Below are 17,226 nucleotides of genomic sequence, written 5' to 3' on the forward strand. Positions count from 1 at the left end.
AATACATTTGCTAAACACAAAAAATTAAATTATCTATCTTACATAAAGAAAAAAGTTCAAAGTATCCATTATATATAATCCCACCACTAACAACCACTTTTATCATTTTGATGTATTTCTTTCCAATACTTTCATGAAGAAAATGTTTTAAATGACGAATAGTTTGAATTTTACTATTTACTATATAGTATGGAGTACTTCTCACACTATTAAATATTTTTTGAAAATAAGAGTCTGATGGACAGATACAATACAGCCATTTCTTCGTATTATAAATAAAACCAATACGTATTCTTATTTAACAAAAGGTAAAAAAGTTTTTAGTTAATAAATACTAATCTTATACTTAGATTACGGAAGATAAATGAATAAAAAAAAGAAAAAAAACCACCTCATCAGGTAACTCACCCTTTTTAATAACTGATTTGTGAGGTTTTGTAGTGTGTTTATAGTGTAGGTCTTCATAAGATGCAAAGCTTTAGAAAGACATTGCTTAAACTTCAGCAAATATACAGGATAATCTTTAAAATTTGGCTGTAAAGGAAAGGGAAAGATTTATAAAGAGGAAACAAAAAAAGGCAGAGTAAACTACAAAAACAAATCTGTCTTTTATAGGGTCTTACACAGATAGGAAGCTCTCGGCACAAATACAGGCTGCCCACACCCCACCGACACCTGCCCAAGCAAAAGTTCACTTTATGCCACCTCACTTTTATTTGACATAAGACCTACAATAGTACTTGTTTTCACTAATGAAAAGAAATCCAAAGAGGATTTTCACTTTTATGAAATGGTAAATGTTTCATTTTATGCCATTTCAGCTACTACTTTCAGATAGTGGGGGAAACCTTACACTGCTATAAATCCTTGGTGGACAGAAAGAGAGTGATTACATTAAAGGGCCTGTTCCTTTAATTTCCTCCCAAGTAACACTTTTTATTTCCAAAGAAGTATCTAAAACAACAGGAAGTCAACAGTATAAAAATCACTCCTCCTGTTAGAAGGGATAAAACTGTCAGCCAGGACCTCTTCTACTCCAGGGATTGTTGCATCAGCAGCTAAAAGTACTTCTTTACACCACTGCAAACAACGACTAAGAATTTACTACAGTCTTTCTTCAAGTATAATACAGATACGTTTTTCCCCACAGAAGAAATAATTACTTTATAGCCTAAGAAATGATACATAGGGATGTTAAGATTTCTTAAAAACATGCAAAAATACCATGACTTACATGTGATGAGATATATGTTATACAATCATCTAACTTGGCCAGCATAGGTATAAATCCTTCACTATTAACAGACAACGTAGGAGAATTCAATTTCTTTAAGAAAAAAGAAATCATAATTCACAAAAAATATACAGGCAAAAGTTGAAAATTATGTACTGGAATTAGCATATTTCCCTTTAGGCTACAACAGTTATACTAATGTCCTTATATTTTAATAATTACTAAAATATCCTCAAATATAGCCCATGTGTAATAATAATAAAGAAAGGACCAAAAAAATATTGATTTAATTCAGCTTATTCCTAATGAGCTTTAAGGGGGCTCTACATAAACTAACAAATATTTATTCACCCAATTGTACAACGTTATACTAAAATAAAACATCAACTACCCAGATTTCCCATTTTCTAGTACTTTACAACATATACAAATTTCCTACTTTCAAACCCTGGCAATTTTCTCAAGTTAAAGAATTAACTAGCAGTCATACCATGTTTCCCAGTCATGTTACAAAAGTAAAACATAAAATCTATAAGCAAACTACAAGTAAGTGTATATAAAAATAAACATACACAAATAAGTATAAATGCAAATAATATATAAATCTTTAATACTTAAAGTATAAAATTACATATTAAGATATATAAAATTACATAACATACGTCTTTATATAATATATAATATATAAAAATATAAGTGATGTATGTTAAAATATAAACAGACAATTATTTCTTATCTTGATAGTTTGGCAATGAATGATCTCCCTTGTATCCCATTGTTAACTGGCTACTAGTTTTCTATCTCTGTAGTAAACTATAATAATTATTATTAATTCAATAATTTTAATAATTTATACATAGTACTTATGATTAATTTATGAGCCAGAAAGACACAGGGATGTAATTTACACAGCAGTCTTCATTGAAACTATTATTTTGGGATATAAGCATGCATTATAAGGACTATACTTCAAACTGAACATGAGATTAACTTAAAAAATGTTTTGATTACTAATAACAGAACAAACACAGCAAGATTTAAAATTTAATATTTCTTTTTACAATCTTCGTAGCTTACAAATGAGACACTATAAGTGGTAACTGACAAGGAGATTTTAATAACAGTAATATAACTTAAGAAGAACTACACAACTTAAGTCATATTTTTAAAAATCTGAACTAGTAATGTTACCTCCATCAGGTACAAATAGAATATCCTATCAGCAAGCAAACTATTAAGTTCAAATACCACTCAGGCCAATTTATAAATTTAAAGGTTATATTCCAAAAGGAAAATATAAAATAAAGTCATTAACTTTACAAAAAAGTAAAAAACAATGCTTACTGTGTTAATAGTTTCCAATTCATTAAAATAGGAAAGCTTTTGTTGAATGTTTTCAGCCAGATCAACAAGTTCCGACTTGCATTTTTTAAAAGAAAAAAATCAGTATAAGAATACACGAATCAACACTCCAGTCTCAAAATTTCATTGAACAGATTTATATCAGATATACAGGTTTATGTTAGACATAAGATTTCAGACTAATGCTCAAAGATTTCTACAATTATGGACTAATAAACAATGATTAGTACAGCAACTTAACATGATCTTTTATAAAACAATAAATTGCCTTTCAAAAAACACACAAAATACAGAGAAAACTCACATAAAATAACTTAAATGTTCTATCTTTAAATCATAAATTTTACTGCAATCAAGATCAGTTAGTTCATCTTTTCATAAACTCCACCATTACTATAATCACCGTGCTTGTCTATAAAGTGTCTAAAGAGTGGACAGAGCAAATTAACGTAACTCTTCACTCTGAAATTGTACTGAGACCGAACTTCTAGCTCATAACATAGGAAAGCCTGTCTTGCCCCATTCATTCATGTAAGCTTATTTAAAATAAAAAACAGTCTGACAATGTAATAATTTGTATGCATAGCACAAGGCCTCATGCAGAGCAGACTTCAATATACACTTGGAGAAATTAAAGAAATTAGAATTAAATTCTATCCGTCTACTTAAAAATAAAATATTAAATATAATCACTCTCTCCCATACTCCAAATTACCTGTTCTTTTAGGAGCTGTTCACAGGCTTCATGTAGGGTTCCTGTCTTATTGGACACAAAAAGATACTGTTTCTGCAATGATTCCAGATGCTGAAGAGCATTGTTTACATCATTCAATATAGCATCACACTGCTCCTGAAACCCAGACAAGTAATCCCTCATCTGTCTAGAAAACAGAACCAAAAGGGGATTGGCAATAATATTTTCCCCCAATAAGCAGAGTCAATAAACAACAAAGTCTCAATTTTCCCCAAATGCTTTAATTTCAGGAGAGAAGTCTGACCCACTACTAAAGCTCATTATATTCAAAAAGTATTTTAACACCTTTTTCAATAATTTAGAGGGAAAATCACTGCAACTATAAGCAACAAAAGGAATCACCCTTGAAGCCACAAGTTAGCTTTCCACACATCAGCAACAAAGCACTGGCTTAACTTTCAAAAACTGAGACAGTAGGGCCATCCCAAAGTACCAAGCAGGTCAATCCCTCAGGTCATTTATGCCAAAAATCCCATGATGGTGTGATGTCATGGAAAGAATTCTGGACTTGGAATTAGAAGACCTGAGTCCAAGTTCCAGCTGTGTCCAAGTCTCTATGACATTAAGCAAGTTACTTTCAGGCCTCAGTTTGCACATTTGTAAAAAAGGGAATGATAATAATACCTTTTCTAACATAGCTGCTGTAAAAATTAAGTGGAATCATGTATCAAAAACCCTAACACACTACCTAGCAATAACAGTCACTTAATGTTAAATAAATGCAATTATTCAACCCACAGTCGCCAAATCAGCTAGAAACGATGCACCATTCATTTTTTCCATGCTATCAATATACACAAACAGAACAACACAGTTTTATACTCAGTCCAGGTGGGCATCCCTAAAATCTCTTGGGTCCTTACATCTAAAGAAAAGCAACAGATATCTCTTATAGTTCCTGTAAAATTCCCACTTGAACCCAAACCTTTCTCGAGTAATCTACCAACCCAATGTCTATACTTCCTAACCTATTAATTAGGATAGAACTTTTTTTTTAATCACATAATTTCTCTCTAGCTCTTTGTTGTTGTTGTTAAAGATTTTATTTATTTATTCATGGGAGACACAGAGAAAGAGAGACAGGTAGAGACACAGGCAGAGGGAGAAGCAGGCTCCATGCGGGGAGCCCAATGTGGGACTCAATCTCAGGACTCCAGGATCATGCCCTGGGCCAAAGGCAGGTGCTAAACCGCTGAGCCACCCAGGGATCCCCTCTCTAGCTCTTTTTAAAGAAAATGTCACTGTTGTGACATATACCTTAATTCTTTTTAAAGACAGATTACAAAAAAAAAAAAAAAAAAGAAATGAAATGAAATGAAATGCTGTAGGTAGCCAACAAACTCAAGAACCACATACCTGTATTTAGTTTCTTCATCCTGATCCATCTGAGTTTGTAGCTTTGCAAACCAGGAGAAAAACTGGAAAAATAAAAAGTATTATAGTGTCAACAAAACTAAAACAGACAAAATGAAAAGTGGCTACATGCTAAACAGCAAGTCAAAAGGGTAGACACTATCTAAGTCTTATTGTTTGGGGCTCAGACATTAATAATTATTTTTAAGCCAGGAGGTAATAATTTAATTCCATAGTCAATATCTACATGCTAGGAAAAGCAAAGGATTTTAAAAACACTGGATTCGGAGTCAAACAAGGAAGAGTATTAAAGATACAATATGTAAAAAATATATATCCCTGCTGAAGAAACTAATGCCTATTTGCTACTTTGCTAAATTTGAATAGGTAACATAGGGTTTGGGGTAAATGTTAATATCAATGCTATCTAATAAGAATTGTAAAAATATAAACTGAAATAATATAACAGAATGATTTAAGAACATGGACTTTTGTATCACCTAAACCTGGATCTGAGTCCTGGGGCCCTGCCACCTATGTCATGAAAAATATCTATTATTAAAAAGAGGTGGAGAAGACTGACCTTAACAATATGAAGAATGATGGAAATGTTTTATATCTTGATCACAGTGGTAGTTACACTCGTCAAAACTCATCAAGTGATATACTTAAAAGGAGTATATTTTATTGGGTGTAAATTCTAACTCAATATATTAGTTTTTTTAAAAAAATTGAAAGAAAGATACACAAGTACAAATTTAGCCCAGACGACTCTTTTTTTTTAAAGAGTCCAAATAAGGTCATTGACATGGTGCAAGATTATCTTCTACAACTCTCAAGTGGGATTTGAAGTCAAGGGTATGCTTGATTCCCTAAAGATACTAGGCTTGCCAAGTACCTTAGCTATCATTTACTGAACACTGACTGTGTGCCTGCCATACACTGAATGCATTATCTTATTTAACTTTCAGAAAAAATCTCCTAAAATGGGTACACAATCATCCTTGTTTTACAGATTAGAACTAAAAGCCCAAGATACAAGTAATTTGCCTAAACTCACAAAGATGGTAAGTGATGGAGGTGACTTTCACATCTAGGATGGCCTAACTCAAGCAGTGGAGAGTTCTTTTTCACTCTGCAGCACTGCCTCTTGACTTACTTACCATACATGCAAGTCAGCATGCTTGCTTTTTGTTTTACTTGGTAAATGCCTAAGCTTTGATTTTTATAGGGTAGGAAGAAGAGACAGGGGAAATGGCAGAAGAAACTGCCATTTAGGTATTTAAACATTTAGGTTTATAATTAGGAAAAAATAAAAATCAAGAGAACTTTACATATGTAAATTACTGAAAATAAATATAAGGATTCATCTAAAGAGAATAATTAAGTTTTTTAAAAAGGAAATTACCTAGCAACAAGCAGAGGGGTTGTGTGTGTACATGTGAGTGTATGTGCACAGGCACAGGCACGCTAGAGGAACACAATAACAACATACACTGGGGGAGATAAAAAATGCATGAAATATTTAAAACCCTAATGAGTAGCTATCAACATTCAAACTTGAAATATCATATCTTTGTATGTCAAGTATAACTGGGCAACAGGTTCATTTAAAATACAAAACAGGGCAGCCCCGGTGGCTCAGTGGTTTAGCGCCACCTTCAGCTCAGGGCATGATCCTGGGGACCCCAGGATAGAGTCCCATGTAGGGCTCCCCGCATGGAGCCTGCTTCTCCCTCTGCCTGTGTCTCTGCCTCTCTCTCTCTCTCTCTCTCTCTCTCTCTCTCTCTCTCTCTCCCTGTGTCTCTTCTGAATAAATAAAATCTATGAAAAATATTTTTAAAAATAAAAATAAAAAAATAAAACACAAAACAGCCACAGCTAACACAAAATCAAGAATGTTCTAGAAAGATCTGATATTAACTATAGTTTCAAATGTTTAGAACTTTTAATTAGAATATTTTTTAATTGCCCTATCTTAAGATATTTAGAATAATCAAACATCCTTAGGAATAACATTAACGTTCACCTGCTGTGCAGTTTCAATTCTTTCTTCTTCCATTTCTAAGGAAGTGAACCCCTTCAAGAGAATGTCTTCTGTAGATTCAGGTACTATTGAAGTCTGTGCAATGGGCCGCGACTGGGATGCTAAACTACACAAATCTTCAATTGGAAGCTTTAAAAAAAAAAAAGAACCATAAAGATATTTAAATAATTTGAAAATTCTCTAAACTCAAAATTATTATTCCATCTCACCATTTTGAAAGACAAAAGAACGTTTTCTATTAAATCATTTGAGGTTAATAAACGCCATTAATAATACTTACAACTAGGTTCTTTCTATTAAATGCTAATCTCAAACTGTAAACCTGATACTGGATCACACCATTAGTAAAGTATGATTTTCTTTTTTAAAGATTTTATTTATTTATTCATGAGACAAACAGAGGCATGGAGAGAGAGGCAGAGACATAGGCAGAGACATAGGCAGAGGGAGAAGCAGGCTCCCTGTGGGGAGCCCGATGTGGAACTCAAGCCCCTGAGATTACGCCCTGAGCAGACACTCAACCACTGAGCCAGGCATCCTGTAAGGTAGGATTTTTGAGTTACCTTTCTAATACTAGCCGTGAATCTGTGCTGATCAATACACATTTCCTTCCTTGACCCTCTTATAAGTTGGCACCAAAGGTAAAAACCTGTATGTTGTTGAAAGTAGCTTGTCTTTCCCAGGATCTAACAAAAGAGCCTGGCCTCATTAATGCTTGCCAACAGAAAATAAATCACATCCAAGAATTACCTATCAATAGTCATCAGTTATCAATAATTATCAATTATCTCCTTCTGCTATTTCTACCACTGGCACACTTACCCACACCTTCTTGGTGATAAATTTTGAAATTATAACTGAGTAGAAAGAATTCCAGTTTCTCAACAGTTTTAGAAAAGCCCACGAATAAGGTCTCACTTTGATGACATCAGACCTACAACACTTTCTAGTTCTCAATCACTAAAGCTAATCCAGGTGTTAATTTATCTATAGTCACACAGACGTGCTGTTTTTAGACCTCCAATAAATGGAGTGTGGATGCAGGGTAGGGTAAAAGGGCCTGTTTCATTTCAATTCCAGTTTTTAGTCCTTAGAGCATAATATTTAAGGCCTACCTATATAAAACCTTGACCCAGGACCTTACAAAATTGTCCCACCTGTATTTCTAGATAAAAAAAACTTTCATCCGAAGACAGTATTTTACCTTCAAAGCTAAAAAAAAAAAAAAAAAAGCTAGATGCACAGTGAACCATCACTAACTTAGAAATAAATCCTTTAAAAAACGGGTGTTTTGGGATCCCTGGGTGGCGCAGCGGTTTGGCGCCTGCCTTTGGCCCAGGGCGCGATCCTGGAGACCCGGGATCGAATCCCACGTCGGGCTCCCGGTGCATGGAGCCTGCTTCCCCCTCTGCCTGTGTCTCTGCCTCTCTCTCTCTCTCTGTGACTATCATAAATAAATTAAAAAAAAAAAAAAATTTAAAAAAAAACGGGTGTTTTTGTACCTGAGTTCAAGTGGAGCTATACTTTCTAGTTTGGTAAAGCACCTTACAGAGCAGCCTGATTGGAACCATGCTCCTGCTCACTTATAAGCTGTGTGACAATGGGCAAATTACTTAATGTTTCTAATCCTCAATTTCTTTTCTATAAAGTAAGAATTACAGTATGTATCACGAACCATTATGAAAAAAAGAAAACACAGGTGTGGGAAAATAGTCTTCTTATACTGCTAGGAAGCTGCAGACCAAAAAACAAACAAACGTGCTCAGGAAAGGTCCTCCATCTGCCTTCTCCCCACAAATGAGTCTGACTTAGAAGCCAGGAGGTTGTGGGTATATGTAAACACGTCTTATTAAGGGCATCATTTATTCATGTAAACTCTTTCTGAATGGTGACATAGTACCTCAGTATAAAAGGACATAGCAAGAACTAAGTTTCTCAAATCCAGTGAAAATCTATCTTTCAGTCTAATGTGTCAGCAGCAACTGTGAGCTACTACCAGGGATTCTGAAAGTAAAAGGGCCTTTGTTTCATTCCAATTGCAGTTTTTAGTCTGGTGGTAGAGAAAGCTTTGCAGAGGTAAGTCACACTGCTCCTGCTCTGTGGAACCACCCCACCCAATCACCAACAACAAGCTGCCTCCTTGCAGAGGGGGATGTCATATTATGTGTATTTAGTATAATGCCTGCCAGATAATAACAATGTCAGCTATTGCTATTTATCATATTATTATTATTTGTACTTATGAGCAACAGAAAAAGTAAATCTATCTATAAATCAGAATCCATAGTGCTTCCTGGGAACAGAACTGTCTATAAGTGATCTTTACAAAATTGTACCTCATTAGGAGTAAAATTTGGTTCTATATGAACAGACTGTGACAAAATTCAAACATGATTCTATTACCAACATTTACACAATAGTTAAAAGGGAAAAGAGGAAGGAGCTGTGAATCAGGCTCAGATTTGAAAAACATACCAGAAAGCACAGGGAGACCAGGCTAAGGTAAAGAAAGCTGGGCAGAGGGCTGCTGCAATGGATTCACCAGTACACTCAATACAGCTAAAGAATCAGTGAACTTAAAGACAGTCAATATAATCACTCAATAGGAAACATACATGGGGAAGCAGAGTGAGAAAATACAAACTGAACACAATATCCAAGAACAGTAGGATGGTCTCAAATTATCTAGTACATACATAATCTGAATACCAAAAGGAAAGAGAATAGGGTAGAAAAAATATTCAAAAAGACAGTAATTGAGAATTTTCCAAAAATAATAAAAGACACCAAACTACAGTTCTGAGCAGCTCAGAGAATCCCAAGAAGAATACAAACACACACAAATACACATCTAGACAGATGAGATTCAAACTCCTGAAAAAAACAAAGTTAAAAAGAAAATCTTGGGAGACGGAGGAAAAAAGACATTACATACAGAAGAAAGAAGATAAGAATTACAGAAAAATTCTCATCAGAAGTTATGCAAATCTTTTAAGTGATAAAAGGAAAAAAAAGTCAATCCAGAATTCTTTATCTAGAATTTTTTTTTTAAATGAAAGGGAAATAGAGACTTTAAACAAGGCTGAGAGAATGCATTTCTAGCAGACTTAGGCTGAAAGAAATGTTAAAGCCAGCTCCTCAAAAGCAGATGGAACATAATACCAGACAGAAAACTGAGTCTTTAAAAAACAAAACAGGAACGCCTGGGTGGCTCTGTGGTTGAGCATCTGCCTTGGGCTCAGGTCATGATCCCAGGGTCCTGGGATCGAGTCCCATATCAGGCTCCCTGCAGGGAGCTTGCTTCTCCCTCTGTGTCTCCTGTAAGTAAATAAACAAAATCTCTTTAAATAAATAAATAAAGGTAGACTGTGACTAATTAAAGAAATAAGTTATAAACACCAGGGCAATCATTTAAAATATTGAAAACACACAGAGGACCTAACAAAATTCAGTCCTTCAATACACCACCAAAACCTATATCTAAATTTAACTCAATCACTTTGAGAAAAAAGGCCCTAAATGTATCTTTAAAAATCCTGTAGATCAATATCAAAACCCTGATTGTCATACCACATACTATGGTTTTACAAATGAAAATGTAAGAATCATATTCTCCCATCAGAGTTTATGAGGTATTAAACCACAGAAGTCTGATACTACTTCATGATATACCAAATTACAGATAAAAAGTAACTTTCCTCTTGTTCCACAATCATTTCTAATACATATAGCAGTCCTTTTAAACAGTTACTTAAAAAAATAAATTCAAAGGACATTCAGTGAAAGTCTCCTTCTCCTGGACCCATTCTCCAACCATCCAGTTCCTTCTCAGAAGCTATTAGTTACTTAGTTTCTCACAACTCTTCCCTATGGTAGTCTATGTATATACAAGGGAAGTGTACCCGTTTAACCTGGATAATGGTACCATATACACTCTGCCTTTTTCATTTAATAGGCAGCATTTTCAATTCTCTCTTTTTTTTTCTTCTTTTTTTTTCTTTTTTTTTCAATTCTCTCTCAACAGAGTGTAAGGAAAAATTGGATTTTACTCTCTCACTTTAAATTCATAACTCTGTCATTAAAATATAACAAGCCCATTATTTTAGAAGTCTAGGAGTACAGAATGATTATTTCAGTAAAAACCAAATCTTCCTTCTTCTCCTCTATCCTGGCAGTTCCTTGTTAAGGCAATACCAGTGTTTATAACTAAGAAATATTTTAAAGGAATTTGAGGGCAGAATGAAGAACTTAATAAAGAATCAGAGATATTTGCAATGTTTATCAATCATCCCTTATCAAAATTATTCAAAACACATAAACATAACTTTATTCTAAATCATCAAGAGTTATAATGAATAGTAAATCCTTCCCCCAACCCCTACTTTTAGCCAATTTAGCCATTTTCAGTATTTACGGTTACCCTATAACTCTACAACACAGATTTACGGCATTGTCTTCACTGAATTCATCAATTCGAGGTCCTCGCTAAATAAAATGAAGAAATAAGTATCGCTAACATTTTCCTCTACATTTAACCTCAAATTTTGTTATTTATACCATCTCTTTTTTGGATTATAAAAATAATGTTGATACCTTGTTTTGTAATTAAATCTTTTTTTTAATTTTTTTTTATTTTTATTTATCTATGATAGTCACAGAGAGAGAGAGAGGCAGAGACACAGGCAGAGGGAGAAGCAGGCTCCATGCATCGGGAGCCCGATGTGGGATTCGATCCCAGGTCTCCAGGATCGCGCCCTGGGCCAAAGGCAGGCGCCAAACCGCTGCGCCACCCAGGGATCCCTGTAATTAAGTCTTTAGATTTTTTTAAGTAGCAGTACATACTTCCCGGCTTCCATAAATTTACCAAAACTACAGGTTCACTGATACTGTCTTTTTGGAGTGCCACACATTTATTACTGTGATGTCAAAGGGACCAAGGGTCATACACATGTGCTCAGTCTGCCATTTTAAACAAAAAAATATTTATCTTCTAATTTACTTTAGAAAACAAAAATCATATGAAAACTCGAGATACTTGAGAAGCTCGTGTAAATATTCTAGACAGAGTCTGTAGTCTAGATGTTGTGAGTAAACAGAATTTGAATGTATGATAAAGCATTCTAAATAGAATTACTTTATGTACAAATACTAACTACTTTGCAAGCATAAGGACTTTTAAATACCAGAAGCAGAAGGAGGCTTCCTGTCCCATTCCCTTTGTCTCACTGATACAAAACCATTTTCTCTCAAACCAAGCAAAAGTCACGCTGACTGCTTGTAGGAAGTAATTTTTTAGAGACACAAAACAAGTTGCTTTTAAGAGTATGAAAAAATGTCCCCATTGGGTACACTTGCTCAGCTGTCTTCTTTTCTCAAAGCACCTGGAACAGAATGGAAAATCAAGACAGGGTGTGGTGGTGTCGTGAACTTTCTGTTCTGACCCCTCATTCACTCCTGGCTCTTCTGGCTGGTTCAGTCAGTGGAGCTCGAAACTCTTGATCTGAGTCGTGAGTCTGAGCCCTCATTGCGTGTAGAAATTACTTTGAATAAATAAATAAATAAACTGATGGATCTCATTCACTCCTGAGTCCTCTGGCTCACTCACATTGTGCTAGCTTCCAGATGGAGCAGACATTTAACCACCACAGAGAGAAGAGTACAGACCCTAATTGTCAGTCCTTGAGAGCTACTGTATAGTTTATGCAAATAGCACATTAATATAATATCTTAAATAATAATTACAATAAACTATCAATCTTACCTGACCAGCTAAGCAGGTCCAGGAAGAAAACAAACACACCTTTCTTTCCTAAACGTTACTTTTTTTTTTTTTTCACAGTTCTGGATTAGAGAATACAACTTTCATAATCTAAACAATTCACTCCCTAAATGAAACCTGTGTGTTCCTTTCTCTCTTTGGAGCAAATCAATGAAGAGGTACAGATGGAATCTCAGAACCTTCCTCAAAGCACTAACCTCTCTTTTCTTACCTTTGCTCTGAGACACCTATACCAGCTCAGGATCACAAAATTCTAATCTATTCTTTCAAGTTATTAATCATTTGGGGGGAAAAGGGCATATAATATAATATTAGCAGGTCGTTTGCCATATGCACTTAACAATACATGATTTCATTGAATTCTCACATCTCCCCATCAGACAAATAAATAGTAGTATAATCCCCATTTTATAAAGAAGAAAAAGGGCTCAAAGAAGCTAAATCTATTAAGAACACACAGCCTTTAGGACAACTGTCACAGTACATTCCAGGTAAACTTCAGGATCAATTATTGCAGCATTTATCAAGAAAGAAAAAGGCCCTCAGTACTAAAAAATTTGCCCTGGCTAGAAGAAACCAGTCTACCTAATATTTTACTCCAAATTCTCTTATCTAACACCAAAAAAAAAAAAGATATAACTTCTTTCCAAGGTAAGACCAGTTACCAGTTCCCCTTCATTAAAGACAAAGCTATTTCTTAAGAAGTTTAACAGCTTTATAATATTTGCTGACATGTTAACTGGCCTTTTGTTATTCAACAAACCTGCTTAGTTCCAGTTGTTCAGGAAGTAATATATCTTGTGAAAATTGTGAAATACTACAGAAAATCCTCCACAGATACACTGGACAAAATAAAAATTGAGGCATTTCCTTTTCATCACTAGTGTTGACAGTGGTAATGGATAAAAATTTCAATTCCAGTCTTCCCACCAGACATAATGGAAGATCCCAGACAGGTAAATAAAGGTCATTTCATTCCCAGAGGAATCCAATCCCTATTCTGCATGTACCAGAACACCCTCACTGAAGCCCTGAACTTGTCAAGCTCATCTCTTACCCTAGACTTCACATGGTTTTTTTCCCTTCACCTGGAAGGTTATTTCAAATGTCTTTGCAAGGCTGGCATCTCTTATTTTCCATCATGAGTTCTCACCTTGGATTGTCACTTTCTTGGGCTTCCTCCCTTGTCTAGAGCACACCTCATCCCTTTGTCACACTATCCTGTTTTATTTTCCTTGTATCATGGGTCACCGTCTCAACTTACCCTGTTCTTTTTTACAAGCTCACGATCACAATTCTATTGGCTCCACGAGACTGGGGCTCTTGGTTTTCATATCTATCCTCAATCCCAGCCCAAGGTGGGCACATAATATATGTCAAACAACTGCATGAGGTTAATGTGCACATTATACTGCATAAATATGGGGGGGAAATGGGGTGAAAATGAAAGATTTCATTTACTTCCTCCAAACCCTTTCCTTCACACTCAATGAGAATAATAAGAGTTTATGAGCTAAGACAATAAAAACAATTCAGTTGGGCAGCCCGGGTAGCTCAGTGGTTTAGCGCCTGTCTTTAGCTCAGGGTGTGATCCTGGGGTCCTGGGATCGAGTCCTGCATTGGGCTCCCTGCATGGAGCCTGCTTCTCCCTCTGCTTATGTCTCTGCCTGTGCCTCTCTCTCCCATGAATAAATAAATAAAATCTTAAAAAAAAAAAAAAACCCAATTGGGTTACTTTTCTTGTGGACTATGTTCCCCACAGGGGCTGCAATATTCAAGCATCCTGCTTCCCTAACAGGCCAAATCAATTATAAACAGACTGGAACATTTACAGAGCAAACAACTTCTATTATCTAGAGAGTAAAAGACTTTGATAGCCCAGCCAAAAGATTTCCACCTGCTTCCTCCTTCATTTCAGCATAGCATCCTTCTATAAGCACACAGACAAACCCAAGAAAGAACTCCTGTCCTTGACAGTGGAGCGCACCACAGTGAAAGGGAACTTTCCAATCAGAAAAGAAATCAGTTCTTGGGATCCCTGGGTGGCGCAGCGGTTTGGCGCCTGCCTTTGGCCCAGGGCGTGATCCTGGAGACCCGGGATCGAATCCCACATCGGGCTCCCGGTGCATGGAGCCTGCTTCTCCCTCTGCCTGTGTTGTGTCTCTGCCTCTCTCTCTCTCTCTGTGTGTGACTATCATAAAAAAATAAAAAAAAAAAGAAATCAGTTCTTAACCTCTATAATTTGAGAGTAGAAAAAAATTAAAAAAAAAAAAAACTTTGAGTCTCTAAAAACAATCTGCCTTTGGACACAGCTCCAAATCGTGTACAATGAGTGCTTCCGACATTAAAAAAATAATTTAAGGGACACCCGGGTGGCTCAGCGGTTGAGCGTCTGCATTCTGCTCACGGCGTGATCCTAGGGTCCCAGGATCAAGTCCCACGTGGGGCTCCCTGCGGGGAGCCTGCTCCTCCCTTTACCTGTGTCTCTGCCTCTGTCTCTCATGAATAAATAAATTAAAATCTTTAAAAAGAAAAAAAAAAACTAATTCAAAAAATTATCATTAAATTGTAAGAACTATAAAATTTATTTATAAAAACCATTATTAAAAAATAATAAAATAATTACAATAAATATTATTATAACAAAATAATAATCCTAAACCTGGCCCTCGCAACCCAGAAAAAAAGTTTGCCAAACATGTGACAATTCATAAAAAGTACTTCTTCGATCCCTGGGGGGCTCAGCGGTTGAGCGCCTGCCTTCAGCCCAGGGCGTGACCCCGGGGTGTGGGGATCGAGTCCCACGTCGGGCTCCCGGCAAGCAGCCTGCTTCTCCCTCTGCCTGTGTGTCTGCCTCTCCCCATCTCTCTGTATCTCATGAATAAATAAATAAAACCTTTAAAAAAAAAAAAAAGTACTTCTTCGCGTTGTAACTACTTGAACTGAATCGTGCAAACGGTAATATTTTCGTCAGGAAGAAACACGCTGAGGGCAGCCCGGGGGGCTCAGCGGTTTAGCCCCTCCTGCAGCCCAGGGCGTGACCCCGGGGTCCCGGGATCGAGTCCAGCGTCGGGCTCTGCCTGTGTCTCTCATGAATGAATAAATAAATAAAATCTTTAAAAAAAAAAAAAAAAAAAGCAGCAGCACGTAGACCCCTCCGAGCGACCACCTGCGGGGCCGGGTGACGCACGGGGGTGCCCACCTTCCGAGGAAACGCCCGTCGCGTCCCCGCACCTGAGGGGGAGGTCGCCGCGCAGGGCGCGCCGCTCGGGCTGACGCGTTGGCCGTGCGGGCGCCGCCACGGAACCGGGAAGCGGGTTACGACGCGGAGGGAGGCGGCGCCCCGGGCACGGCTCCCCGCGGCCCGCCGCACGCGCAGGCGGAGGGCTGGGGCCGGCCACCGGCAGAGCGAGGCCCGACGGCCCGCGCCCAGCCCGTCACCTCACCTCGGCCGGCACCGGCAGGTTCTCCGCCGCCGCCTTCAGCTCCAGCACCGAGTCCGTCTGCCTGTCGGTCAGCGGCGCCGTCGTGTCGGGTCTCCGATCCCAGAAAGCCAGCCTCTCCCGAGCGTCCCGCTGCTCCGCCGCCGCCGCCTCCTGCGGCAGCAACAGCGCCGCCTCCGCCATCGCCGCCGCCCCTGCGGGCCTCAGCAGCCGCGGGCCGGTGGGGACCCCGACAGACAGGCCCGGGCCACTTCCGGGGGAGCCAGGGCTTCCAGCGAGGCACCGGGACCCTCACCCCGGAAGCGCTTCCGCGGCGCGAGGGGGCGGGACCGCGGCCAAGACTGACGTGGCTCTAGGCGGCGGACGACTATTTCCGCCTGGGATGCGGGGGAAAGCGGAGGAGCCGGGCCGTGGCGGAAGTAGAAATGCCCCCACCGGAAGTCTCTGTCTCAACTTCAATAACTTTATTGTCACGTGTTGTTCGGGTTAGTGACAATTGCGCTACCGGACCCTGCCAGCAGCCCTGCCAGCAGAGGTCCCCCCGAGCTCCGGGATCTGCGGCTTGGGCTCCCAGCTGACCGGGTGGGGTGGAGCGTGCAGACCCCGTGGGATTTCGGTGTAGACATGTCGACACTTTCCACCGCCTAGATCCCAACCACCGGGATAAAACTGTTCCAACGTGCAGTAGTTACGCTGTTAGAAAACCAAGTTATGAAAACACATGAAAATGCAAAGATTTCTGTAATCAAAAATCCTTGATGGTATCAAATGACTGGAAACAACCTGGCTGGCTGTCCAATATTGAAGGGCTGGATTAATTAATTCATGGCACAGACATGAAATTGAAATGCCATCCTGTGTTGGGGCGCCTGGGTGGCTGCAGTCGGTTAAGCCCTGGACTCTTGAATTGTGCTGGGGTCGTGACCTCAGGGTCCAGGAAAGGAGCTCTGCTGGGGGGGGGGGGCCTTCATTCTCAGAGGGGGGTCTGCGTGGGATTCTCTCTCTCTCTCCCTTGCTCCTACCCCTGCTCTTGTACTCTCTCTCTCTCTTTCTCTCTCCCTCTCTCAAATAAATAAATAAAATCATTTAAAAAATACTATCCAGTCTTTTAAATCATATCATAGGGTTTTTTAAAGATTTTATTTATTTGAGAGAGAGAAAGAGAATAATTAGGGAGAGCGGCAGAGGGAGAGGGAAAAGCAGGCTCCCAGACAAGTCAGAGGTGGGGCTCGACCCCAGGACCCTGACATCATG

At 38.2% G+C, this 17,226-nt stretch overlaps 1 protein-coding gene across 1 annotated transcript in view; it reads right to left on the minus strand.

Annotated features, from left to right (window-relative positions):
• The window catches only part of COG3 (component of oligomeric golgi complex 3), a 68,979-nt gene extending 52,090 nt beyond the window's left edge, over nt 1-16,889 (minus strand). Inside the window, exons 1-7 of the mRNA XM_055335902.1 lie at nt 15,976-16,889; nt 6,733-6,879; nt 4,707-4,768; nt 3,312-3,477; nt 2,579-2,653; nt 1,235-1,327; nt 409-534 (exon numbers count right to left, since the gene is read on the minus strand). Coding sequence (XP_055191877.1) covers nt 409-534; nt 1,235-1,327; nt 2,579-2,653; nt 3,312-3,477; nt 4,707-4,768; nt 6,733-6,879; nt 15,976-16,155 — 849 coding nt within the window. The 5' untranslated portion in view covers nt 16,156-16,889. The remainder of the gene's footprint in view (nt 1-408; nt 535-1,234; nt 1,328-2,578; nt 2,654-3,311; nt 3,478-4,706; nt 4,769-6,732; nt 6,880-15,975) is intronic.
• Nucleotides 16,890-17,226: the final 337 nt, after the last annotated feature.

This window comes from Nyctereutes procyonoides, unplaced genomic scaffold (genome assembly GCF_905146905.1).
Source record: "Nyctereutes procyonoides isolate TBG_1078 unplaced genomic scaffold, NYPRO_anot_genome, whole genome shotgun sequence".
Taxonomy (NCBI): Eukaryota; Metazoa; Chordata; class Mammalia; order Carnivora; family Canidae; genus Nyctereutes; species Nyctereutes procyonoides.